Source organism: Cuculus canorus, chromosome 2 (genome assembly GCF_017976375.1).
Source record: "Cuculus canorus isolate bCucCan1 chromosome 2, bCucCan1.pri, whole genome shotgun sequence".
NCBI lineage: Eukaryota > Metazoa > Chordata > Aves > Cuculiformes > Cuculidae > Cuculus > Cuculus canorus.
This window is the reverse complement of record NC_071402.1, coordinates 123,407,339-123,432,596: the sequence shown is the minus strand read 5'-3', so window position 1 is coordinate 123,432,596 and position 25,258 is coordinate 123,407,339. Positions and strand designations below refer to the sequence as shown.

General features: G+C 39.8%; 1 protein-coding gene across 2 annotated transcripts; it reads right to left on the bottom strand.

The window, feature by feature from the left end:
• Positions 1 to 2,367: 2,367 nt before the first annotated feature.
• On the bottom strand, positions 2,368 to 21,474 carry DAZL (deleted in azoospermia like). 2 transcript variants are annotated; one of them, XM_054059462.1, is made up of 11 exons: positions 21,373 to 21,474; positions 15,181 to 15,315; positions 14,842 to 14,933; positions 13,453 to 13,504; positions 10,262 to 10,328; positions 9,813 to 9,946; positions 8,126 to 8,203; positions 7,220 to 7,270; positions 4,763 to 4,867; positions 3,954 to 4,052; positions 2,368 to 3,223 (listed from the first exon to the last, which is right to left on the bottom strand). In XM_054059462.1, exons 1-11 carry the CDS (start codon positions 21,376 to 21,378, stop codon positions 3,170 to 3,172), a joined length of 873 nt encoding a protein of 290 aa, XP_053915437.1. In that variant the 5' UTR covers positions 21,379 to 21,474; the 3' UTR covers positions 2,368 to 3,169. The 2 variants fall into 2 exon arrangements, with proteins under 2 accessions (XP_053915437.1, XP_053915438.1); XM_054059463.1 differs by lacking the exon at positions 2,368 to 3,223 and adding an exon at positions 3,246 to 3,400.
• Between the last annotated feature and the right edge of the window lie 3,784 nt (positions 21,475 to 25,258).

The window sequence follows — 25,258 nt, the reverse complement described above, 5'->3', positions numbered from 1 at the left end:
GCCCTGATACTTACTCTTTATAGCCTAGGCCATCTTATTCTACTTTTCTCAGCTACACTTGAAGTGGCAGACATTAAAGTTTTTTACATTATACATCATCTATCCTAAAATACTCATCTACCAAGTTATTCCCACAAAGAATACAGACTGTATACCTGTTAGGACTTTCTGTCTGCTCCATTAATACATGTAAAAGAAAACCCTGTGAAATATAACTAAGGGAAAATACTTTTGGTTTTTTGTAGCATTCAAGGATCAAAACACTTTCATGTGAGACAGAATTTAGCATCTTGGTTTAGCACACAAATACCTAGAAGGAAAAAAATATTTGTTTTGACAGGGAATTCATGTCTGTGCCAGACAATCATCCTAATGGAGATCCAAGAATGCCATCTGGCCGACTGTCTCATTCCAAGACTAATGCTGTCAGGTGGCACAGCTTGTAAAAGGCCACAGTACCAAGCAGCACACTGGGACACTTCAGGCAACAACTATAAAACAGACGAGTGTCATAGCGCTACAATTCCAAGGAAATGCAACCATTGTATTTTTCTATCTTGTCTAAGTAATTGTTTCTTTGATAAAAACCCTGCCTATTTAAATGAGACTTGTATGCTTTTTGGTCCCACGTAAAATGTATTTACTCTTTAAAAGCAAAGGCAGATCCACAAGAACTCACTACCTGCCTACTAGCTAACAATTAACACGGTCCACTTGATATGATAACTCTAGAAATACAAATTTGCAAGAAGCTCCCATTGTGCACCTATTGTGGAAATGCCTTCGGCTACAGCCATATTAAACAGATGCTTCAACTTTCTGAATGCAACACAAAAGAGATTACCTACTGATTTTGTGTTACGCTTATAGGGTACTTAAAAAAAAAAACATTAAAAATGCATGTTCTTAGTTATAACTTGTTACTTTTACTGGCATATGCCACCAAATGTAAGGTTCCCAGATGGGAATAAAAAAAAACTTAAGAGTCTCCTACGGGTGAGAAACAGCTAACAAAACCAGCACAACATGATCTAATGGAAGAGAAAATAAATGGCACTCATAAGGCCTGGGCTATGCATTTCACTGTGATAAGCCTTCTCAGCATGCTTCTAAGAACAGTTCATATCTAGCAACACCATTTCAAACATACTTAACAATCAACTCACTCAACAGATGGTCTTATGGGTTACACTTGGCCAAATAAATACAAAATATGCACTCTATGTAGATATCTTTCATTTTATCTCCTCTCTTGGTGTTGAGACTCTTCAATGAGCTACACATAGGCACTTCACATTTTCTTATAGCTACAGCATAAAGCCTCAAATACATCCCAGGGAAATCAAGCCAACTAGAACATTAAGGCAAAATGAAATCTGCATTTGCAAAGAAACAATTACCTTTATCGATAAGCTGACATCACAGCTTTAACAATGTGAGTACATGGTTTAGGTACTTAAAAGTTGCAAAGGGAAGTGTCCTGATAATGAGGAAGCTCCAGATTTATTATTTTAAGTCATATTGAGTTTAACTGTGCAAGATTAAAATAAAAAAACTTGAAGAAGTAAGGTATAATCTACCTGTCTTTACAACAGCACTTTGAGAAAAACACACAAATTGATACAATAGGAACACATAGCACTTTTAGTGACATGTAACAGTGGGCAGAAAAAGGGTTTACAGCTTTGCTTTTCAGATCAATATATGCTACCATACACTGGTACAATTCTGCATAAAGTGGCTCCAAAACCTGTAATAGTTCTTATTTTGCCTCCCCCCTTTCATTAACAAAACTCCATCCACAACAGTCTCGGGAAGCAGTTCTTGGGACATTTTTCATGCTGCAGCCATACTCAATATGCAACATACTCAACTGTAGCAACTCAGTTGTCTTGTCATTATACAACCCAAACATCTACTCTTGGGAAAGTCTTCCTAGCCACTACCATGTCTAAACCTTCTGGAAAATGGAGGCAGGGCATGCAATCCCATTCAAATTCATGTACACATCTTCAATAAAAGACGCAGAATTCCCATTTGTTTTTGGAGAGACTGAGGTGTCAAGTAGGAGAAAAGCAAACCAGGACCTAACATACAAAACAGACTGAAGGTAGTTCTCAGTTCTACTCTTACAAAACTCCTGCTCCTAACTACTACAAAATGAAATTTGTTACTAAAAGTTAGTAGTAACTAGAATTCTCATATAGAGTAACAAATCTTCCAACAGCCTTCACAAGTCTTCATTCTGCTGTGTATCTTTCTCAACAAAGCTTAAAATGAACTTCAGTATTATCTTAGTATGTCACTAGAAGTCTAGGAAGCCAAGCCAAAATAAAAATTTATTTTAATTGTTTCAAAATACACGACTAAAAAAATACATTATTAAAATAGGTTTACATATATTCCAATTAACAGTTTGCATCATGTAACAAAGGCATATATTAAATGCAGTATTTTCTCACCATTTTTAACACACAAGTATTGCTAAAATTTTTCAAGTAAAAAAAGCATGCTCTACCAACTAGCCAATACAGCTACTTACATTCTTGCATCTTAAGTTACACATAGGAATTTCAGGCTTCTCTTTGTTTTTCCAAAACTAATAGTGATGCTCCAGACCACAGGTACATAAACGGCCATTAATAAACATAACTATATTGATCAGGCATCCTAAAGACAACCATGACTTAAGGGGCTTCAGCTGAGTTACAACTTGACATCTTCTGTTCCACTGATTAAGAGCTCAGTTATAAAATACAACTTCTTGGGCAAACAGCGGCTTCTATTCTTAAACTGCAAGAGGTAACTGGTCAGTGTTAGTACTTAAATCGTAGTTTAAGAAAAAAAACAAGTGTAACATGCAAACTGTTCCTTAAAGGTCAGAAGAAAATCCACATGCATCTAATAAACCAAGAGGTTTTTTCCTCTTATATTCTAATATTCCAGTTAGTTATCAGTGGAAGCATGCAAACAATTAATAAAACAATGGATATTTGTCAACTCTTACAACTTTGAACTTCAAGCAAAAACAACTATTGGAACAGATAGAACAGAAACACAAACTTCAACTTGAAGCAACTTTTCAAAAAAGGCTACACTGCACATATTGCTAAACTCAACTGTAGTAACATCAAGTTAATGAATTTAGATACTTTAAAGTCTTTGTGGATCAAACACTTTTGAGCACTGTTCTTCCTTTTCTGAAGTGATGCGCCTTCCTTTCCTGAAATGGGATAGGAGAAAAGACAGGAAAAGAAGTTTTCTAGATAGTAAGCAGAACAAAGCAACTGAAGTTTCATGAAAGTATCTCAAGACATTCTGTACTTTGTTCACCAAGACTGATACACCCAGCTTCCGTATTCCTGCTTCAGACTGCATGTGCCTAGTTCACATGTCTGTCCTTTTAAAAAAAAAAAAAGGAAGCAAAGTCTTGAATACAACTATTAATAAGCAACAGAAACTTAACACCACTTGGTATGCAATAAGAAGCTGCCCTTCTACAAAGGGTGAATACATAGGGCAAAAACACAATGACCAGCTACCCACCTGGATTATAGTTTATTGGTTGAAGTGTAAACATTGTACACAAAGTATAAAGACCCATCATCCACAGCGGTACTTAACTGCTGTAAAGACTGTCAAAGCTCAAACTCTACATCCTCTGTGCAAACTAGCATGTAACCCACAGCCCTTTCAGTACTTTTGTCATCAAGAAATGATTAGCGAGACTTACACTACGTATTCATGAAATTACTTTCAGCAAATTTATATAGTCTCATTCAAACCACCCAATTTAGTTTCAACGCTGGTTTCCAGTGTTAAACAGCTGAGAGCCAAACCTTATGCATCTCACCGCAGGTACAAGAAAAAACAAAATGACAAAATGTACCCCTAGGTGAACAAATTGAAGGTCAGCAGTGTGCTAGGGATTTAATTTTGCTTCCACCACATACCTTAAAGTAGTCTTCTTGTGATACAAAGGTGTTCCTCAGACGGTTCTCAGGATTAAACAAGCAGGATACCACTGTCTGTATGCTTCTGTCCACAGACTTCTGAAATACAGTTAAAGGTGCATCTACAGCAATACTGAATTTCCCGGTTAACCCACTGCTAGCAACATGGGTGTGCCACAGGCTTCACTTTGCACTTCAGATTCCTTTCACTTTTTTTTAAATCTTTTAAATCTTGTTTACTCATTATCACGCCAGATGTTACAACATAAAGAGTTCTGACCAGTGACATACCCGTTTAGTTGTGGAATAGGTTGACAGACAGCTGAAAAATAAAGCCTTCTTTAGAAAACTGAATTCAGAGCCAACTCTCAGTCAAAATGGGGTCACATTCCACAAAAGGAAGCGAGTAAAACATTATAGCTTCCCATGCCTGAATCTTAAAATAAGGCAGCATAAGACAGCAGACAGTGCTACCTAACCTGCTTTAAGTACCTGCAATTTCCCCTGTAATTCTGAGATTAAATAAGGCCTTGTCACTTAAAAACATTGCACTTATTGAGGAACACATTTTACACAGCTTTCAGCACTACAGACAAGCTTTAATAGTTTCAAGGAAACATGAGGCTTCTGAAGTTGTACACAGAAATTGGCTAAAGTCTACTGAGCCATTGGCTAAAGTAGCAATTATAACCTTAATTTCTAGGATACTGGTCAGAGGCCCTCTTCATCAAGGCAGATAATCTTTAAGTGCAACTTTCTGGGAATAGAACTTAAAACAGAAAACACTCAAGTTTTCAGAAACCATTTACCTTTTGTGGACTGTTAGTAGACAACTGCGTGGGCTCTGGAACAGCACATTCTGCCTGTATAAATTCTGGATCCTCAGTGCACTGATAGCTTACTGAAGTATAAACCTGTATAGATATTTTTTAATATTGTAGCATTTCACAGCAACACTAGGAAAACATGCAGAGTTGTGTCGTCATTGGTCCTCAACTATCCATAAGCTATGACATTATCTTCACACTTCTGAGAAAGTTTCATGAACAGGGCAAATACTGTATCCTAATCTATTTTATAAAGGCATTTAGTTCTATGTCCTTCCAAAAAGGATACTTTCCAACAAATGTCTTTGCTCCTCACTGTAATCACTCTTGAGAGCTGACTGCTCAATCTACTTCACTTTCTTCATGTATGGGTTTTGCAGTCAAGCATATTGAGCCATGAAGGCATGCACTGAGAATTCACAGACAACGAGCAGGTATCAAGAGATTAAGCACTAAAACCAAATGAAAGAAGAAGCGAAACATCTACTACCACCACCTGACCAAGAAGCTGCTTTTCTCTATAAAGTTTTTCTTGGGCAAAGCTTGCTTCATGCTAATATACTAATTTTTTTCAAGACTATCAAGGCCTACGAAAGCACAAGTCATTTTACAGCTCTTTAAAAACTCTCCCCTCTTCCCTCTGCTAAGAGGGCAGTGTTGCAATTGGCAACCCAGTGCAGAGTTTAATTACAATCACAAAGAGGCTGATAAAGAAGTTACTCTTTATGGAAGAGTTTAAGGAAGTTTATGGAAACTTCATTCTCAATGGTTCCAGAGAGGATTGGCAGCTTTTACAGCCAATTTTAGCAGAAGCCCATGGCAGGATTAGGCATTCTCTTTTCAAGGACAAAATGTTTTGTGTTCACCCCACTCCCCCACCCCAGGCAGTCAGATTCTCCCAGACTTGACAGTAGTTTTCAGTTTCTTGCAACATCCTTCTTAAAGAGAATTAATTATTTGTGATTATACACAGTAACCACAGGGGTACCACCTGGCACTCTCAAATGTCCTTCAACACCAAAACTGTCATCTCAATCTACGACTACTGGGAGACACAACCCCACAGTATCAGCAAACTGTTCCTTACTGAGCATCATCCCTAATGGTTTATCACATCTGACCTCATTCACAACTGAGGCATCCTATTTATGAATGGAAATCACGATTCCCCACCAAACAAATAGGTAGGTATAAAGTAGCAGACCGAAGGATGAAGTTTCCCATCTCCTTATGTACCTGTTCCCTCTTTTATCTGTTAAAGTTGCTTAACTGAGACAGCTTTTGTAGAAAAAGCTAGAGAAAAAGCTTTTCTAGAAAGCTGTCTGCTCATATAATCAAAAAGTCTAATGAAAACTACTACATGCCCCTACTCTGAACACACTGTGATTTGCTAGCATTTAATTGTTGACATACTGCAGCTGTATCATGTTCATGGATGTTCTGCAACAAAAAAATTTTAAGGCAACGGGGTAATCAGTATTTCAGTGACTTATGAACTCTGAGTCTTTTCTGCCTTCATTAAAGCAAAGGCACTTCACTAACAAATACAGACCTTCCATGAAAACAAAAGGCTGTTTCTCTGAGCTGCTGAGAAGCTGAAAGCAAAGCGTAGTACACGATTGCAAGTGAGCAAGAACAAAGGATTCTTCTAATATGATCAGAGACAGAACTGCCAGATGCATGCAGGTAGCAGTATCTATGCATAAAGTTCCATTTTCCTTATTCTTCTCCATTAAACTTTCACACATTCTATAGGTATCTGCTGGGAATTAGCTTGAAGGAATACTGTTCAGAAGAAAACTAAATATTACAGCTTTTAAATACTAACAAAAACTGTATTCAATGAACACAAGATTACACCCAAAGGAAAAAGTCTACAGTGCAACTTCACCCAGTATTTTTAGCCCTCTCTTGTGGATGTAACTTATGTGAAGTCGAAGAAAGCAAGTTACTCCTTTAGAAACCACGTACAGCCTGTAGCAGCCTGGCAAATCATTTTAAAAGCTGCTCAAAAAGGAAAAAAACACACCCACTCGCAAAGCAGAATATTTTGAGGCTTTTTAAATTCAAAAATATCTGGAAGTAGCAATATTATGCAGATCAAGTGATGATCATGCATCAAGTCACCTCTTGTTTTTTGTTTAACTTTCAATAAAATTCTGTTCAGTATCAAATCTCTTCATGGTAAAATTCCAGAATTCTGTGACCAGAACATATGGAGTAATGCCATAAAACAGGTAGTCCCTGTCTGCCAGGCAGCTCCTAAAAAAGCACTGTCAGTGAAAAAACCTGAACAATTACCTTCTCTGTCAGCAGCTATAGATTTGTGTAGACCAGAGTATGTACAGAACTCCAGTCAACAATTTAAGTATCAAGCTGTCAAAACAGTGTGTTAACTGAGAAGACAAAAGTTCTGCAAGTTGAACTCTGTAGACTTACCGGAGGCATAACGTAACTTCTGTGCTCCCCAGCAAGCCACTGTGGTTGAACCTTAAAAAGAATTGGAATGAATCAGCTTTTATCTATGCATTTCCAACATGGGCAAGCAACTGCTCTGTAAGAGCCATCATTTGTAACATTACACGTCTGGATTTTTCAGTAAACAGTAGTTTCCAGTTTTCTGTCCAGCAAGACAACTTTTTCACATGTACGTCACAGTGTTTAGCACAAGGTTGTCCTTACCAAATTCAACTACCTCCTTCCTCTTCTCGATCCAAGTTTAAAAAAGAAAAATAAATTAAAAAATAAGATTTCTCAAAATTAGGAAAATAAGGGTAATCACAGCAGCCATATTAAAACCATTTCTAACCTCTTGTTACTTCACATTACCAGGTTATTTCTAGTTTAGTTTCAGTAACAGGACCTATCCAGACACTTCACCTAGGAGTAAAAAAATGACCATCAGCTAAGTGCCTTCCTAGACATTTTTAGAGCGCAAGAGTTTTAAATACATTCCGTCTCTAAATACATCCCACATCTATCTAGTCTTGGAAGACTCAGTGATTCTAAATAACTAACACCAACTACTCACACTATAACACAAATGCAAAGCTCCTTCCCACAAGAAATAGCACAAATGCATGTATTTTTTGCCAATTTGGAAGTTTTATTATTGCATATTTTTTTCAAAACTGGACTACAAAAGAGTATGACAAGTTACTCAATAGTTTCCGCTGCATTAGCATAAAAACATCACTGATTTTGGGTTTACTTTCAGTTTCTGTGAAGCAGGAGCTGAAAGGAGATAGAATACACAGAAAAAGAAACAGATAGCTCAGACTCCAATTAACACCGTTCATTCTATTCAAGTCTTGACAGCCTTTCTACTGCTACTGAATTACATACCTGATAATTGTAGGCTGGCTGATATCCTACAGGAACTTGCTGCTGTATCAATAAAGGTGGTGAACTGTACGGGTATGTCTGCAAAATACAGTTTTTTAAAAATGCCAGCTTGAAGCAAGATAAACATACAGGCTTCGTATTTATAAAGCCAGAAGCACACTTATAGAAATATTTAGTCAAATTGTTACTTCAATTCCTATTTCAGAGTAGCTTCATTATTTTAAAGCAGCCTTTAGAAGTTTCCCATGGGGCTTCAGCACCTCAAGCACTAAAAATCTCTAACAAGTAGGATTCTAAAATATATGACATATCTAGAAATCCTGTATCTGCTTGTAGCTGATCTTTTAAGTAATTTCAGAAGAACATCTCATCCCATAAGCTTCATAAAGTAGGTCTGAAACCAACCATCTACCATGAAACAATGGACTACAACCTGAAAAATCAGTTTCTTCGATTTAGTTTGCCTTTAGCTCCAAGTATTACCATTCAATCTCCCAAGGTTTCTTCACTGCAAATATTCTGATACCTCTCCTAGTTTTCAACCCAGGAGAGTGTATGCCTGTCCAGGCCAGAGGCTGACAGTTTCTGAAGCAGAATGCTGTGAGAAACTGTGTCAAAGGCTTTACTGAAGATCAAAAAGACTACATCCACAGCCTTTCCCCCATCCAGTAGTTGAGTCACTTTGTCATAGAAGGCGATCAGGTTAGTTTGGCAAGACCTGCCTGTCATGAACTTGTGTTGACTGGGCCTGATCACCCAGTTCTCTTGCATGTGCTTCATGATAGCACTCAAGATTACCCGTTCCATGACTTTCCCCAGCACTGAGGTCAGACTGACAGGCCTGTAGTTCCCTGGATCCTCCCTGCAACCCTTCTTGTAGATGGGCACAACATCAGCCAGCCCCCAGTCCAGTGTAACTTCCCCAGTCAGCCAGGACCGCTGGAAGATGATGGAAAGGGGTTTGGAAAGCAAATGTGCCAGCTCCTTCAATACTCTTGGGTGGATCCCATCGGCCCCATAGACTTGTGGGTGTCTAGCTGGGCAAGCAAGTCTCTAACCACCTCCTCTTGGATCATGGGAGCCTCGTTCTGCTCCTCCAACTCCTAGGTTTGTACACAGAGGGAACAACTCCTACTATTAAAGACTGAAGCAAAAAAGGCATTAAGTACCTCAGCATTGTCCTCAGCCCTTGTCACTGTTGTTCCTTCTGCATCCAATAGGGACTGAATATTCTCCCTAGTCCTCCTTTTCTTGTTAATGTATTTGTAGAAAGATTTTTTTTATTATCTTTCACAGACTTAACCAATTTGATTTCTCGTTGGGCCTTGGCCCTCCCGATATTTTTTCCTGCACGATCTCACTTCCTCCCTGTAGTCCACCCAAGACGCCTGTCCCTTCTTCCAAAGCTCATAATTAAATCCTAGCTCCACATTCAACAGCTTTCCTATTCTCCAAATAAAAAGTAACCCCCTGTCTTCTGTTGTATAAAGAGATCACATTACTGAATAAATTCAAGGCTGTTGGCATTAATTAAAAGTGGTTTGAAGTTGGGTGCCCCTTACTAGGGAAGGCAATATGAAAACAAGCAGATAAGATGGGAATCTGAATCATATTCCTGAAGTTTACATGCTTACAACTCCAAAAATATTTCACTACAATTTTGAATCAGTGGTACAAACAGCCTCACCTGAACATACTGGGTTACTGGGCTCATTACAGCTGGAGCCTGCACGTACGTCTCTGTATTTTGATTACCCCAGACACTATGGAACTGTGGTGCAGGAGGATTGAAGACTAATGGTCTCGAATGCACATAAGAACCTTGGTTTAAAGCAAAGAAAAATCAACTATTAAGATATTTTCATATGTATTTCATTAGAAATCTGAATTCAAGCTCAAAAAATTCAAAGTGTTTTGACTATCAAATTTATCTCAATATTAGCAGTATTGCGTTGTGCTACCAACCCGAGTTTTATTACTAAAACGGTGCTTCACAGAACTAGTGAAGTCATAAAATTCAGAACTTAAGTTTAATTGCAATACAGATTACAACAGATAAAAAATAATTTCCAAGGTTAATGTATAAGTAAGAAAAATATAAATTTGTAATATGAACAGATTTATTTATATACTTACACAAGTTTTGTTGCTTTCTAATCGCTGGCCCGAGTTTCAGCTTTTTGCCATGGAAGCTGATTTGTGACTGAAAGACAAGTTACTCTGTAAGCTGGGGAATCAGTGAGGTGGGTGGGTGGTTTGATTTCAAAGGAACTGTACTCTGCTTCTACACCATAGTAACATCAATTCAGGCTCAACAGCCTCCATTCTCCTTCTCCCACCTCAACACCTTATGCCTTTTACCTTTAACTTCCTGCAACACTCTCAGCACACCTGTCTGCCTGCTCACCGATTCTCCAAACGTATCTTATCTCACTCGCCTTAAAAGCAATATGCTCTACTACTAGTTTGCAACTATGTGTGAGTGACTGTCAGCTGCCTGGTTCCCTTGAAACCCTGTTTACATCACTTACCTTCCTTCCCACAAGCTTCCTAACAGGCTTCATGTAACATGTTAAAAGCTGTCCACCTAACATTAAAGGAAGTGGAAGGCTGTAAACACTACTGTTTACCTGCATATTGCTGTTTTCTCTCCACAGAAATGTTCACATGTTCCTTCAGAATGTCCAAAAAAATACGTTATTTCACAACTTTTGGTCAAGGCATCTACACAGCACACAGGCCAATCAAGAAAGAATAAACTGAAATATAGTTCACATGTTCTTTAAATACCCAAGCAGAGGAACATAAGCATCTGGAAGACTCTCAAAACAGGGCTGGAAGTACTCCTAGTAGAACTGGAAGTAGTCGTCAGTAAGTGCCTGAGACACAACTTGTTCTGCTAGTTCTGCCCAGATGCTGGAGCAGACAGAAGGCAGAATTTCAGACTTCCAATAATTGAGTGCTGCTTTGCCATCACAGTATCTGGAGCCATAATAAAAGCATGAGAAGAATTTCAAGCACTCCACCACAGAAGTTGAATTCTGTGCTCTTCAGTGAAACTGCTTAATTTAAAAACTAGAAGAACATTCATCAATGGATGTAGGCTGAAATGGCACACAACACTCACACTTCAAGGTCTACTGGGACTGAGTGTTGAAGAGAGCGTGTAAGATTTTGTTTCTACAAGGTAACAGTTTAAGTCTCAAGTACAGAAAGTTGCTTTAATACATGGATTTAAGCTATTATTTCTATCCAAGTACTCAGGAACTTCTCCACACAAATCCCAGAAGACAATTCACCTTTGGATCAATCTCACATTATCTGCCAAGATAGCAACAAGTCTATCTGCCAAGATGGGCTGAGCACACACACCACTACCTAAAATAGGTACTCTGTTACAGTTCAGAGGGCTACGTTGAGGTTTACAAATGCTTTAAACATCGTAAGTGAAAGATTTTGATTTATCCCAATTAAAAAAAATTTAGTACAAAGTAGTAAAACCAATATTAGATGCAGATACATAGTCTTATAAAGATTTTCTATTGCAGGACTTGCCTGGTCAAGAATGTGTGGTTTGCAATTTTAACCGACATCTTGCTAAGCTTTTTCTCCCATTTCTGCTTAAGAAAGTGCTTTGAACAGTTAACAACTTTACCGCTCATTGTTAAAATAAGCAAAATAATCAGATCAGTGATGTTAGAAGTATCTTATTGATAGTCTTCTCATAGTGATAAAAACTAATACAGACAGGGGCAGAGGGAAAGGTGAAATACCCTGACCAGTTTCACAGGTGGATTTTGTTTGTTTGTTCATTTTTGTAAGAAAAAAAACTTACAACCCTGCAACCCCGTTGTGGCCAGAACCATTCAACCATCTTTCCCACCTGAGCAATAATATCTCTTGGTACACAGGCCTTCCCTCAAAGCACAAGATAGCTTTCTGTTCTGAACTGCCAAGAGGTTCACTCCATACCAGTGTACAGTTACAAACGGAATCAGACCTAACTCAGAAGTAAAACTTAAAGGCTGCACAAAGCTACAGTATAAGACAGATAAACCAGGCATCCAGAGTAATTCTAACCACGGAGAGGCTTCATTTTGTTTCTATACATAAAATACTGACCACTCAGTATGGATAATGCCCGAAAAGGTTTAGTGAGGTGGTGTCTGCTTACAAGCTGAGCTCTAAAATGCAGTTGTTCAGGCTTTTTCCATCCTTTCCAGAAGCCAAGAGCTTTGTAAAATGACTACTACCTGCATATGCTTCTTCCTGACAAGGCAGTAATTTGTACTGCTTGTACACCTGACATCTGCACTGAAAAGAAAATCTAGCGTATATACCTCTGGGTCTGTCAAGATCTCTGATCTAAAATGTTACTTCAGCAAGCCATGTATTAAGCGATACACTGAGGGCTTTCAATTTTCAAGAAACGCACACAGAACACAAGCAACGCACAACTCACATGACCATGCTACTCAAGAGGTCTCTACAGAGATTGTTGCCACAAGGCAAGCACTCCACAGTGACCTAATACAGAAAATGTAGCCCATGGCAAAAAAAAAAAAGTACTCCCAGATAAAAGTCTATTGCTCAAAACAGCAATATTTTTGTCAGCATACCATGAGCGCTAAAGAACAGCAAGTTCTTGAAGTCTTCAAGTGAGAACCAAGAAAATCCTACTTGAGTTTCACTGTTCTCCCACTTTGTTTAAACATGTTCTCTTACCCCTAAAGGAGCTGGACAGGCAGTAAACACATCTAAATATACCATGGAACACTAAATTTGCGCCTGGCACATTTACTGGGATTTTTCAGATCTACTTCCCTATCCAAGAGCTTCAGAAGCAAATGAGAGGCTGTTCATTCTGCAAAGACATTGAAGTTCACTGAGGCAAAGACTTCAGAGGAGGAAATATTACGGTAAGTGTTATTTTCACAGTTATTGCACTCAGCTTTGGGATAAAGAAAGAAAAAATAAAAAGCTTTGGCAGTGGCTTGTCACCTGCTGAAGTTTATCAGAACCAGTAACAGATATGATTTTAAGCACAGAGATTTAAAATTTCTCCAATACTAAACTCTAAGAGCAGGATTGCTTCAACAGTTCTATCCCCTTTACCTCCTGTGTGAGTTACAGGAAAACCATAAGACATATGAACAGTAAATACAAAAACACTACCACTAGTAGAGATTTTAGCAAGTTTAACTTCTGGGTAGCCCTAGAGCTTGCTGTCCCAATTTACTCTACAGGGTACATGACTTGGTTTCCACTAAACACGTCTCCAGCCTTCATATTTCAACTTCTCCAGATAATTTAGACAAAGGGCTTACTTCTACTATTTTTTGAACATCCACATTGTTCAGGAAAGATACAAATCCATACCTGAAAAGAAAAAATCAAGTTATTCAATATCCAGGTTTTGAATTGTTTGTTAGCTAAATTATTTTGAACAAGATCAGTTAACAGCATATGTGGTAGGTGCATTATACTGCATGCCGAAAGTATCAAGTAGGCCATTAGTTTATAATTCAGCATGAAAATGTATTTACTGCTAAGTACTGCACACACTACTGGGCCAGATGAAAGGTACTGAATGCCAGATTCTAGAATAACATGGAAGAGATGCAAGGCCTAGTCTTCCATTTCAGCTACACAAAATGAGCTCTATCGTTGATATTACTAACTCAAAGTGAAGGAAAAGAAACCCAAAAAACATTTAAGTAGTAAGATATAAATTAGGATCAAATATTCTATTTACTGAAGAGGTTTGGATCAAAGCAGGCATTATGGGAAATGACACCAGTGGGGGAAAGATCCTTGAAGAGTTTTTTAAACTTATTTCACTGCTCTCTGTTTAACTAGTCTATAAAATGAAAATAATTTCAGTACGTTACAGGAATGGTAATACTCCAGATCTATCAGAGTATGCCAATTCATCATCAATATCAGAACATACACTGGTTAAGTGCACATCAGAATTCACCATGAAGAATAGCAAGGAAAACGAGGAAGTAGAACAGATTTCCAGCTCCTGCATTACTACATATGCCTAAAAAAAATATGGCTTTTTAGGATCTTCTTGTAAAATCTTCGTAAAAACAAACTGGGCTGGAAGAAACCAGAGGGTGAAGCCTCCTTCTCAAAGCAGGGATAAACTCAGAACTGGGAAAGCTTCTGTTATTTCCAATAGGTATTTCCCTTGCTTCAACTTGGTTCACTTAGTTTCACTCTCTACTCAAGTAAGCTTGGTTGGTTTCTCTGTAACTTATACCCAAGTATGTGTCAGAAAAGTGCAGTCCCATTGCCCTGAATGAGCCAACTACCCCATCTCTTAATCATCCTTAACTCCCCCCACCTTAACTACTCTAACCACCACAAGAGTCCTATGAAAGAACTGTCTGCGTAAGCATGACAAAAGTTTCAAGCCGTTTTCCCTGGTGAAATGACAATAACTCTTTCTTTCCTCTGGGCAGAAAGACTGACTTCAGTAAAAAAAAAAAAATATTAAAAAAAATCAGGCTATTCTTTACCAGATTATACAGGCTTATGGGTAATCTTGATCTGCAGGTATCACAATGTTAATTCACCGTAACAGATAACTGCAGCTAATGTTAAGGCTTAAGCATGTCAACAGTGCTGTTAAGTAGCTGCTTATATAATCCATGACAATTCTGTCCATGCAAGCAGCAACTTATAACATGTATTCACATTCTACTCACCCTTTGGAAATACCAGTTCTGTCAGTGATTATTTTCACCTCTTTCACAGTACCATATCGTTCGAAGAAACTCCGAATTTCTGCTTCATTCATCTAAAAGAAACAAAGCCTTAAACTTCTTCAAACACATTCAACAGTTCAGTACTGATTTAAAGCAGCCAGTATCAGTTTTTAAACTCATCTTCTAACCCATAAGAACTAAAGTTACTCACCTGTTCCAAAATTCTGACATACACATTAAAAAGAACAAGCAAAACAAAACACCCAGGAGTTAAATTCCCATTTCCTTCTCAATGAAGGGCCCTATACCCATCTTACAGAATTAAAAGTATATAAATACCCTTAAATCAATTCCACCAACAAAGACAGTGTTTGGCATGACTTTTCCTTCCGGTAAAACATAGCCTTGACTGGTTGCTGATGAACAAGCATTGTCCTCTGTGACACCTGCACACTGGGCTTCCACATTTGCAGACTGAAAAATTTAAACAGAAATACATATTTTAGTCAAATTATTACAGTACTTTCAGCTACTAGATAAACTAGCATAAGAAGATGCAGGCATTCCAAGTAGCCCTGTATGATGGTATGAAGCTTCACAACCTTTGTTGCTACTGTCAGACACAGTGAAAATGTCAAAATAATTCACTTCAAAACTTGACCAAATTCAATCCTTTAAAGATAAAATTTACTGTAAATTTATTATCCAAGAGAACAAGTTCCATCATCTTCCTGGCTGAAAGATTTAAATACTTGAGACACAAGTAAGCTTACAAATGTCTTACAGGACAGGTAACAGAGCTATGCTACAAGTTACTCTAAGAGGGGAAACCAGATCTTGGTTGAACAGTCACATTATTTATTCCATAAGAAAAAAGGTGTTTCCAATTTAAATACAACAAGAATATGAATGACTACAAACCACAGCTGTGCATGATACCCAAACTCAAACTGGAAACCCAGTAAGGAAGTGAGAAAATTCTAAGAACCAAACTACACATATGACACATGATTTGCCCAGAATCTAAAACAAAGCCAAAACTACAATTCAGCCTGCCAAATACTATTTCAGTGTGACTGATCCAAATTAAACAACACATGATTACTAAAAGCCAGAGAGCGTTTGTCCCATCTCTTTTGCTGCACCTTCTCTGCACAAGTTCTAACACTTGTCAGCTCAAATTAAGCTGGCTCAACTCAATTTGGCAGGAAGATTAACATAAAGTGAGCAGTTTTTCCACTCAATTAGTATTCTTCTATTGTACAAAACAGAATCGGCTTACTGTGCTATTAGACATGCATCAGATCCAACCCAGGATCAGTAGATGTAGGCAAGGAAATGGAGATAGAAGAGGCTTAGCATCTTCATCTAAGATGCACTAAGCCACTAATTCAGTTCAAAACTACTTCATGACAGAATAGACAGAATCTGGTTCCATGCTCAATTTGGTCATCTACTATGCTTCCTATTACAAATTTTCAACAGAAGTTACAAGTCATTCCTTTCCCCTTATCCTCTCAGACGTCCCTCTGCCCTCCAGCGAAGTTGGAGACCGCGTATTTCACTGTTCCGCAGTACTAAAGTCTGCATAATAGAACATTTTGGTTGTAAACAGAAACAGGGTAGGTGCAGTCCCTCCTATTGTACCAGGACATCACGGCACAAGGAAATCAATCCTACACTTCACAGGAGAAAAGCTTTGTACTACTTCTCAGAGAGATCCACTTTTGACCAAAGCTCGTTCTGTTGTTATATAAAAAAAGCAAGGGCAAAAAAGATGCGAGGAGATCACTTCTTTGGCTGCACCTCCTGCTAAAGGCCATTTGAACTGAAATCTGGAACCACAACTCCACAGCAACCTTAAGCTGACCTAACTGTTGGCTTCTACTTCTTTCTTTCTAGATCTGTTTCAGCAAACCAGGCTAGAAGAGAAGTACCCACTTTCCTGTACAAATTCTTCAGAAACACAAAATAGGAAACAGCCCACGGAGGCACCTAACAAGTGCCAGAACCAGCACAAGGAATTCGGTAGGCACACAGATATTGCTAGTACACAAGCCAAAGATGGCCTTGGCTGCCATGCAACTGCAGCAGTCATTTCTCATGCTAATGATGCAGAACACAATTTTCATTGAAAATGTTTCTTTAATGCTTTTACACATCAAATATATAAGACAGTAAATAGGATACTTAGGCATTCTGATAAATTGGTCAACATCAAAAATAAGGTATCTGTTAATACATGCATTTCTTAGAACTCGAAAAGCAGCTGTTGCTGAAAAACAGTGATGAAAGTCTTGTAAGTATAAACACAAAAGACAAAAATATTCTCCTTTCAAAGTTACCTACCAAGTCCCAAGTACTACAAAGCAAAACTTTTGCTATATTGAAGTATTATCCTATCTTAAAACAAGTTATCTAACCAGCACAATGTGTAATTATTTTACTACCTAATGTAGCATTAAGCAAAGGCCTGTGCTTCTACATAGAGTACAGGTGAAGAACTCACACTGATGAATCAATGTCAAAAGACTAAGCTACCTAAAGTTTTCAAAATCCAGAAAACCCTGAATTTGATTAATTGGCTACTCTGAAACTATAGTATCAGCCAAAGTGACTCAAACCTTCAAGAATAATTTTAAGTAGAGTTGATTTGTCTATTCATCTCAGGAAGCATCTTTGAAATCAAATTCCTACATGGTAGAAAGCTTAGGGCTTAATAAAGTTTTTCAGGTTACTGAATTTAACAGGGTTTTTTTTTTTTTCCTTTCTCTCATCATAAGGTACACTTCAACCGTTTGCTCTTTGCATTATTCTAGCATGCATGAAGTTTAAGTTGGTTCTAGGAAATCAGATGAACCTCTTGATTTCAGTACTCATGAGGCTAGTCAAGACTTTCAATAAAATAAAGAAGAGGCAGAGAGGGACTTCCCTTAGCACCCTCTCCTAAGGTGGTGTAAATGCCTCGCTACTCAAGTGTATTACAAACATCACTCAGTCTAATGCAAACCTGAGAGGAAAACCCTCCCTTTTCTTTGGGCCACAGAAGCACAGATTCCCCGATTTCTCAGGCTTCTCCCTGCCTTTCACTTCACGCAGTCTTTCTTCAAAGGAAGCATTACACGTTTTCTTTTTCAATTTAAGCATTTTAAACTCCTGACTGTTCGCCCCTTTCTGTGCGCAGAAAACGGTTTCCATGGCAGCACACTCCTAAGGAAGGGAGAGAACATGGCTCCCGGCGCAGGCAGGACAATGCGGTCTTCCCACTAGGCAGCAGGTGGAGCCATCAGTCCTAAATACTGCAACACGACAGTTATAACGCCTTACTTTAAAAAAAAAAAAAACAAACAAACAAAAAAAAAAACCACAAAATATAAAATCCCTACTTCAGCGTTGGAAGTTTCTGGGTTGCAGTCTAAAATTCCATTTTCCAAACAAAAAAAATCCTGAAGAAGCAAGCAGCGAGCTGCATGAAGGAGCAGCCGTGAAGTTGACACACCTGACCCCGGGCCATCACCGCGGGTCACGCCAGGACCGGGATAAGGGACAAACAGAGAACCTGAGGCAAGCGCCTCCCGAAGCACGTGGGGCCGCCGCCCCGACACCAAAAAAGCTGGTAAATAAACTCTAAAGACCCGTTTTGGAGTTTCACAAACCAAACACCCCATTAATCGGGCCTGGGCAACGTCAGGTAGTGAGCTCCATCAATCACGTGCAGCAAGACAAGGGCTGGTTACAGAATGTATTTCCAACTTACGTGCAGATGTTTAAATTTTCTCAGAAATCTTATGCATAATCTAATACTTTCCAATGACTCATTTTAATGTCGTTATTAACTTCACAACAGTCAAATCTCTTGTTAATCTGGAGCTTTGGAGACAGGTCTCTGGACTTGCACTTGAGACAGGATAAAGAGAGAGATCTTAGAAGAAGACATCTGCTCAGTGCAGATCATAAAAAACAAGACATTACTGTTTCTATAGTATAGAAACGGTATACAGACTATAAAACTGTATTAAAAAACACTATTGGGAAAAAAAAACACGCTATTAAAAAAGCGCTATACAAAAAAAACACACTATAAACATGCTATCAGATGGACATTCTGCCTAACCTTCAAAAAAATAAACTTACTTGGAGGAAAACTTCACTTTAGCTTAAATCAAAATATTCCACTTTTTGTAATAGTAACCGCTTTCTTTGAATCGGCCCCACGGCCTTGCTCCCAGACAGAGAAGAGTTTCATACAGAGTGGACAAAAGGGGAAGAAGCCCCTCTTCGGGCAATACAACCCTCTCGTGGGACCCTACACACCTGGAGTACTGTGTCCAGTTATGGAATCCCCAACATATGGGGATATGGAACTGTTGGAACGGGCCCAGAGGAGGGCCACGAAGATGATCAGACGGCTAGAACCCCTCTCCTATGAGGGATGGGCTGATAGAGTTGGGTTTGTTCAGCCTGGAGAGAAGGCTTTGGGGGACCTTAGAGCAGCCTGACAGTACCTGAAAAGGCCTACAGGAAGGCTGAGGAGGGACTTCTTGAAAGGGCATGGAGTGATAGGATGAGAGGGAAAGGCTTTTAAATTAAGACGGGTAAGATTTAGATTAGACATTAGGAAGAAATTCATCATGATGACGGTGACGAGGCACTGCAACAGGCTGCCCAGGGAAGTTGTGGATGCCTCCTCCCTGGAAGCGTCCAAGGCCAGGCTGGATGGGCCTTGAGCAGCCTGATCCGGCGGGAGGTGTCCCTGCCCATGACAGGGGGGTTGGAACTGGATGACTTTTAAGATCCCCTCCAACCTAAACCATTCCATGATTCTGTGATGATTCTAAAATGCTCCTATGGTAAAACGATTTTTTTTTTTTTTTTTTTTTTTAAAAAAGGGGGAGAGGGGGAAGAAGACACAGGGATTAAAAGAGGAACTTTAGATAGAGATGGAATTGTCACCTGTACTCCCTCCTTAGCTTTGGAAGCAGGAAAACAAGGACAAATGATATTATAACCTGAATTGGCACCTGCATTCCTTCTTTAGCTTTGGAAGAAAGAAAACAAGGATAAATGATGAAATTGTAACCCCTCCACGGCAAGCGGGTTGGAACTGATGACCTTTAAGGTGCCTTCCAACACAAACCATTCTATGATTCTGTGGCAATTCTGAAATGCTCTATGGTAAAAAAAAGGGGAGGGGCACACAAGGATTTTAAAGGGATCTTGATACAGATGGGACTTGTCACGTGTACTCCTTCCTAAGCTTTGGAAGGAGGAAAATAAAGACAAATAATGAAATTATAACTCAAATCGGCACCTGTATTCCTTCTTTAACTTCGGAAGGAGGAAAACGAGGACAAATAATAAAATTATAACTCCCCACGGCAGGGGGTGGGGGATTGGAACTGGATGACCTTTAAGGTCCCCTCCAACCCAACCCATCCTATCTATGGCTCTGCGGCGCTCGGGGCAGGGTCTCCCCCTGACGCCAGTGGTGGCGCGGTGTGACCGCCACGAGGCGCCATGTGGCGGCGCCGCCACGAAATGGCGGCCGCGAGGCGCCCCCAGCCCACTCGGGGGGGGGGGGGGCAGGGGGGGACCCTCTACGAAAACAGGAGCCATATGGCTAATTAAGGCTTTTAACGAAATAAAAACCCGAAACAAAACAGGTGTAAATGCCTCCAGTTACAAACATCGCCATCCAAGAGAGAAAAACGCTCCCTTTTGTTTTGGCCACACAAGCGCAGAGTCTCTGATGCACAGAATCATCGAATCGCCAGCTTGGAAAAGATCTTGGATCATCGAGTCCAACCATTCCCATCTATCACTAACCATGTCCCTGAGCACCTCTTCTTCCACCCGTCTTTTAAACGCTTACAGGGATCCCCGGGGACAACCACATTCCTCAGGCTTCTCCCTGCCTTTTCCCGACTTCGCACTCTTTCTTTAAAATAACCATTAAAATAATTAAAACACTTAACATTTTCTTAGCAGGCTCTTTACTCGCAGCCTCCCCTGTCATCGCTTGCCTCTCCCTCAAGGCTTTCAAGCCCTCGCGGGGTCAGAGGTGACAGCGGCTCCCGGAGAGCGGCGCATCCCTCTCTACCTCACAAGGATCCCCGGTTCCCACCCGAAGAACATGCAAAACCACCAACTTAATTCTTAACTCCCAGCTGGGATCCAAGCAAACCCGCGCAGCCCTCACGGCTCAACCCCCAGCGCTTCACCTCAATATCCCAACTTCGTGCCCACCGCGGCGCCCCTTCTCCACCCCTCCTCGTCCATCCATCACTCCCTCTTTCTGCTTCTTCTCCATTTCTTCTCCTCCACTTCTCCTCCTCCAACCCTCTCTCCTTCATGGTCCCTTCTCTCTTCCTCCTTCCCCATCCCTCACTCTCTCTCCATCCTCCTCCTCAATACCTCACTCCTCCCCCATCCTTCCTCCTCCATCCCTCCCTCAGCTCCTTCCCCATTCTTCCTCCTCCATCCCTCCCTCAGCTCCTTCCCCCATCCCTCACCTCCTCCTCCCTTACTCACCATCATTCACCAAAGCTGAGGCAGCGCCTACACACTTCAACAAAAAGCTAACAAGGCCTTGAAAACAAAAACAACTTTCTTGAGGAAACTAACACAAAACAGTGCTTTTTTTTTTTTTTCTTTTTTTTCCTCCCCTTTCCCCCTTTAACAAAACACCCCAGAAATGCAGGACGACAGTTGCCCTCAGCCCGCTGCGCTCTTTAAGTACCCCCGGGCGGGGAGGGGCGGGGACGGCCACACCCGCCCCGGCGGCCCCGGCTCCGACCCCCGCCCTGCCCCGCGCTGGGACGGGTCTGGCAGCGCGTGAGGTCAGAGGGTGGGGGGCACTGTGGGTTCCCTCTGTGTCAGGAGATGGTGACTCTCCTCGTGGAACTGGATGACCTTTAGGGTGCCTTCCAACCCAAACCATTCTATGGTTGTTGTCCTGTTATTGAATGGGTATAAACTGGAGAGGGGCAGATTTAGACTAGACATAAGGAAGAATTTCTTCACAATGAGGGTGGTGAGGAAGAGGCTGCCCAGGGAAGCTGTCGATGCCTCATTGCTGGAAGTGTTCAAGGCCGGGTTGGATGGGGGCGTTGGTGTGAGAAACACTTCTTGCTGATAAAATGTTGAAAAGGACGAAGTCGTAGAATCATAGAATAGTTTGGGTTGGAAGGGACCTTAAAGATGATCTAGTTCCAAGCCTGCTGCCATGGGCAGGGACACATCCCATTAGATCAGGCTGCCCAAGGCCCCATCCAGTCTGGCCTTGAACACCTCCAGGGATGGGGCAGCCACAGCTCCCCTGGGCAACCTGTTCCAGTCTTCAAAGAAAAGGCAATAATACTTTTATTTTACAATTCAGTGCTGAATTAGACGCTCTTCTAAAAAAGGCATCCCACCTTACAAAAGCAGTAGGTACATACACCAGTTTTAGACAAAGAGCTGTGTAAGTCCTCAAAGGATGTTTATTTTTTATGTTATCCAACCATGTCTGGAGACTTAAAATCATAGACAGGCTAGTTTGGAAAAGACCTCTTAGATCATCAGATCTATACCTACAAAAGCAGTAGGTATATATATCAGTTTTAGACAAAGAGCTGTGTAAGTCCTCAAAGAATGTTTATTTTTTACATTATCCAACCTTGTCTGGAGACTTAGAATCATAGACCTATTAGTTTGGAAAAGACCTCTTAGATCATCAAGTCCAACCACTTCTATCTGCCACTAAACCATGTCCTTGAGTACCTCGTCTACCCGTCATAAACATCTCCAGGGATGGCGACTCAACCACCTCTCTTGGCAGCCTGTTCCAGCAACTTCCTTCAGGTTATCTCCTGACCCAAGACAACTACGTCTTACAAAACAATTAAGCATATCAATAAATTTTTGCAACTCTAAGAAGTGTTTATCCTTTCAAGTTATTCATGCATGTCTGCAGATATTATCTCTTGATACAAGACAGATTTATATTACAAGATAATTAAACATATGAACTAGCTGCAGCAAAACTTATCAATTAATTCTCACATTGGACAGCCTGGTCTGGTGGGAGTTGTCCTTTCCCATGGCAGGGGGGGTTGGAACTGAATGATCTTTAGGGTCCCTTCCAACTCAAACCATTCTGTGATTCTATGATTTGTGCACTCATTGTGAGTGATGGTGCTGTTGAGTGTGTGTGGCGGCAGCACACTGTTGTCACTTTGACAGCAACTAGCGCTTGATCCAGTTGAGGATACGGTGGGGGTCTTAGCAGGGCTGGATCAATGGTTGGACTTGATGATCTTAAAGGTCTTTTCCAACAAAAACCATTCTGTGATTCTGTGATTGATCTGTAGAGGTTTGAAGGTGGGGGAATTGTTGGGGAAGCTTTCACTGATGTTTAGACAAAACCTGGAGCTTGTGCATCAATGTTTTCATGAACCAACCTTACACAGATGTTCTAGAAGAAACTATTTCCGTATCATCTCTTGCTGCCTGTACTGGAAGCCAACCCACGGTCTGTTAACCAGTCGCTCAAGGCCTTTACAGAAGGCATCCTCTATGGAAGCCCTTCAACAGTGATAAGATGCTTCTACTGGTTTTGGAAATCAGTTTGGAATAGTTGTTTGCCACCAGTATCAAAAGTTCAGAACAGAGAGAGATTTTAGAACCTTTCAGGGCAAGGGGAAACTTAGGGATACCTCACCACAATAAACCCAGCCTCTGGCTAGGCTGGTTTTGTAAATTCTTCGTTTTACATGGGTTTTTTTTTAATGGCAAAGGCATAAGAATGGTACTTGGTTAAGATGAAAAAATGGAAGTTCAAAGCTAAACTGATGTACTGACGTATACATAACAAATTAGGTATTTTTTTCCTATGAGATTTTATTTCTTCTAACACACAGATTTCTTTTTTTTTTTTTTAAATGGGTAACAACTGTTCACTTTTTTCAGATGCTGATAATAATCAAAAGTAGACTGCAGCACCAAATATACCTGGAGTTAAACCAGATAAACCAGAGTTGGTTTAGGTAATATTCACAAAGCCTGATCATGGAAGATGTACTTATGCTAACTGTAGGTGGGATTTTGTTAAAGCTAGTGGGGTTGCTGTATTATCTAAAGGTAAGCGTATACGTGGGCTTTCATACTACTGTTGCCCATTTACTTAAATAAAAGAGATGTTCTACAATACCGTATAAAATCTTTTTAGTTTGTGTTTGAAATAGCTGAGACTTCAAAAATGTGGTCCAACAATGAAGGGAAAATATTACATAATGTCTTCCCCAACAAGATTTATTTGTATTTGACCTGAAAAGTGGCAACACCTTAGCACCACTATTTCTTAAGTGCAAAAAAGTGATTCTCCTTTTAAGAACTGTTGAAACTAAAACTGCTTGTAATACTCCAAAACGGAGGAAAAGCCAGACTGGAGGTGGTGTGTGTGGTTTTTTTGCCTTTTTTTTACCTCATCTTTTATGGCCCTATAGGAAAGTATTCTGAAGGATCTCCTGTTTGCTGTTAAGTGGAAGATTACTGTCCTGGAATTGATAATACAAATACTGTTCCCAGAAAAAGAATTTTTTACCTTTTATCATGGAAATGCTGAGTATTGCCCTTTTCTAGCAAAACTAGTACGATGCCAATGTAAAAGCAGAATAGTGCAGTTGCTATAAAAAAATAAACCTTACTAAGGCAGTATAGATTCTAGTTTTGGGAGGCTGTCCAGCTGATCTTCTGTGGACTGGGTTTAGGTCAGGATTGTGTCCCATTTTTCCTTAATTCAGTATTAGCTTCTAAAATTGGAGAACAGCTGTTGCTTAAAACAAAGGAGAGAGTAATCTCAAAAGATGTGGAAGGAGTAGAGTAGGAAATAATTGTCTTGGCTTGTTCTGTTAATATTGCTACTGGAAGAGTTCTTGATCAACAGGTTTACTTGTTAAATGCAGTAAGTAGCAGCAGAAGAAACAGATGTTATACTCTGTTATACTGTGCAGTACTTCTCAGTTTAATACACATTTTAAATAAAAAATGAGTATCTTAGCCAAAATGTGTTCTCCTGGAATCTTAGGAATTCCTAAGTAATGTAGGAGCTATGATCAGTTATGGTGATCGTCTCAATGTTGCCATAAAAGACGAATCGGAATTTGGCTGTCTGTTTTTAGGTTGTTAGCTTTTTTTTTTCTTTTTTTTTTGTTTTGTGCCCCCCCCTTTTTTTTTTTTAATTAGAGTTACTGATGAATCAGAATAATTCAGGGAGTGCCTCTGGTTTGCAATCTGATAGACTTCAGTGAGTGAGAATTATACAAAAAAACTTAGGAAAATTTATCTGATTGTAAATAGGAGAGGTTACATCTTATAGTTTAATAGTCAGAAGTACCTAATTTAAAGATCAGGTTAGATTTAATCTTCCCAGGAAAGG

Excerpts from the sequence above, each read along its gene's own strand:
- DAZL (XM_054059462.1), bottom strand. Across the intron at positions 13,505-14,841 it reads AGAACTGGTATTTCCAAAGG|GTATGGATTTGTATCTTTCC; the intron begins GTGAGTAGAATG and ends TTTTCTTTTCAG. Across the intron at positions 8,204-9,812 it reads CAGTAACCCAGTATGTTCAG|ACATACCCGTACAGTTCACC; the intron begins GTGAGGCTGTTT and ends TGTATTTTGCAG.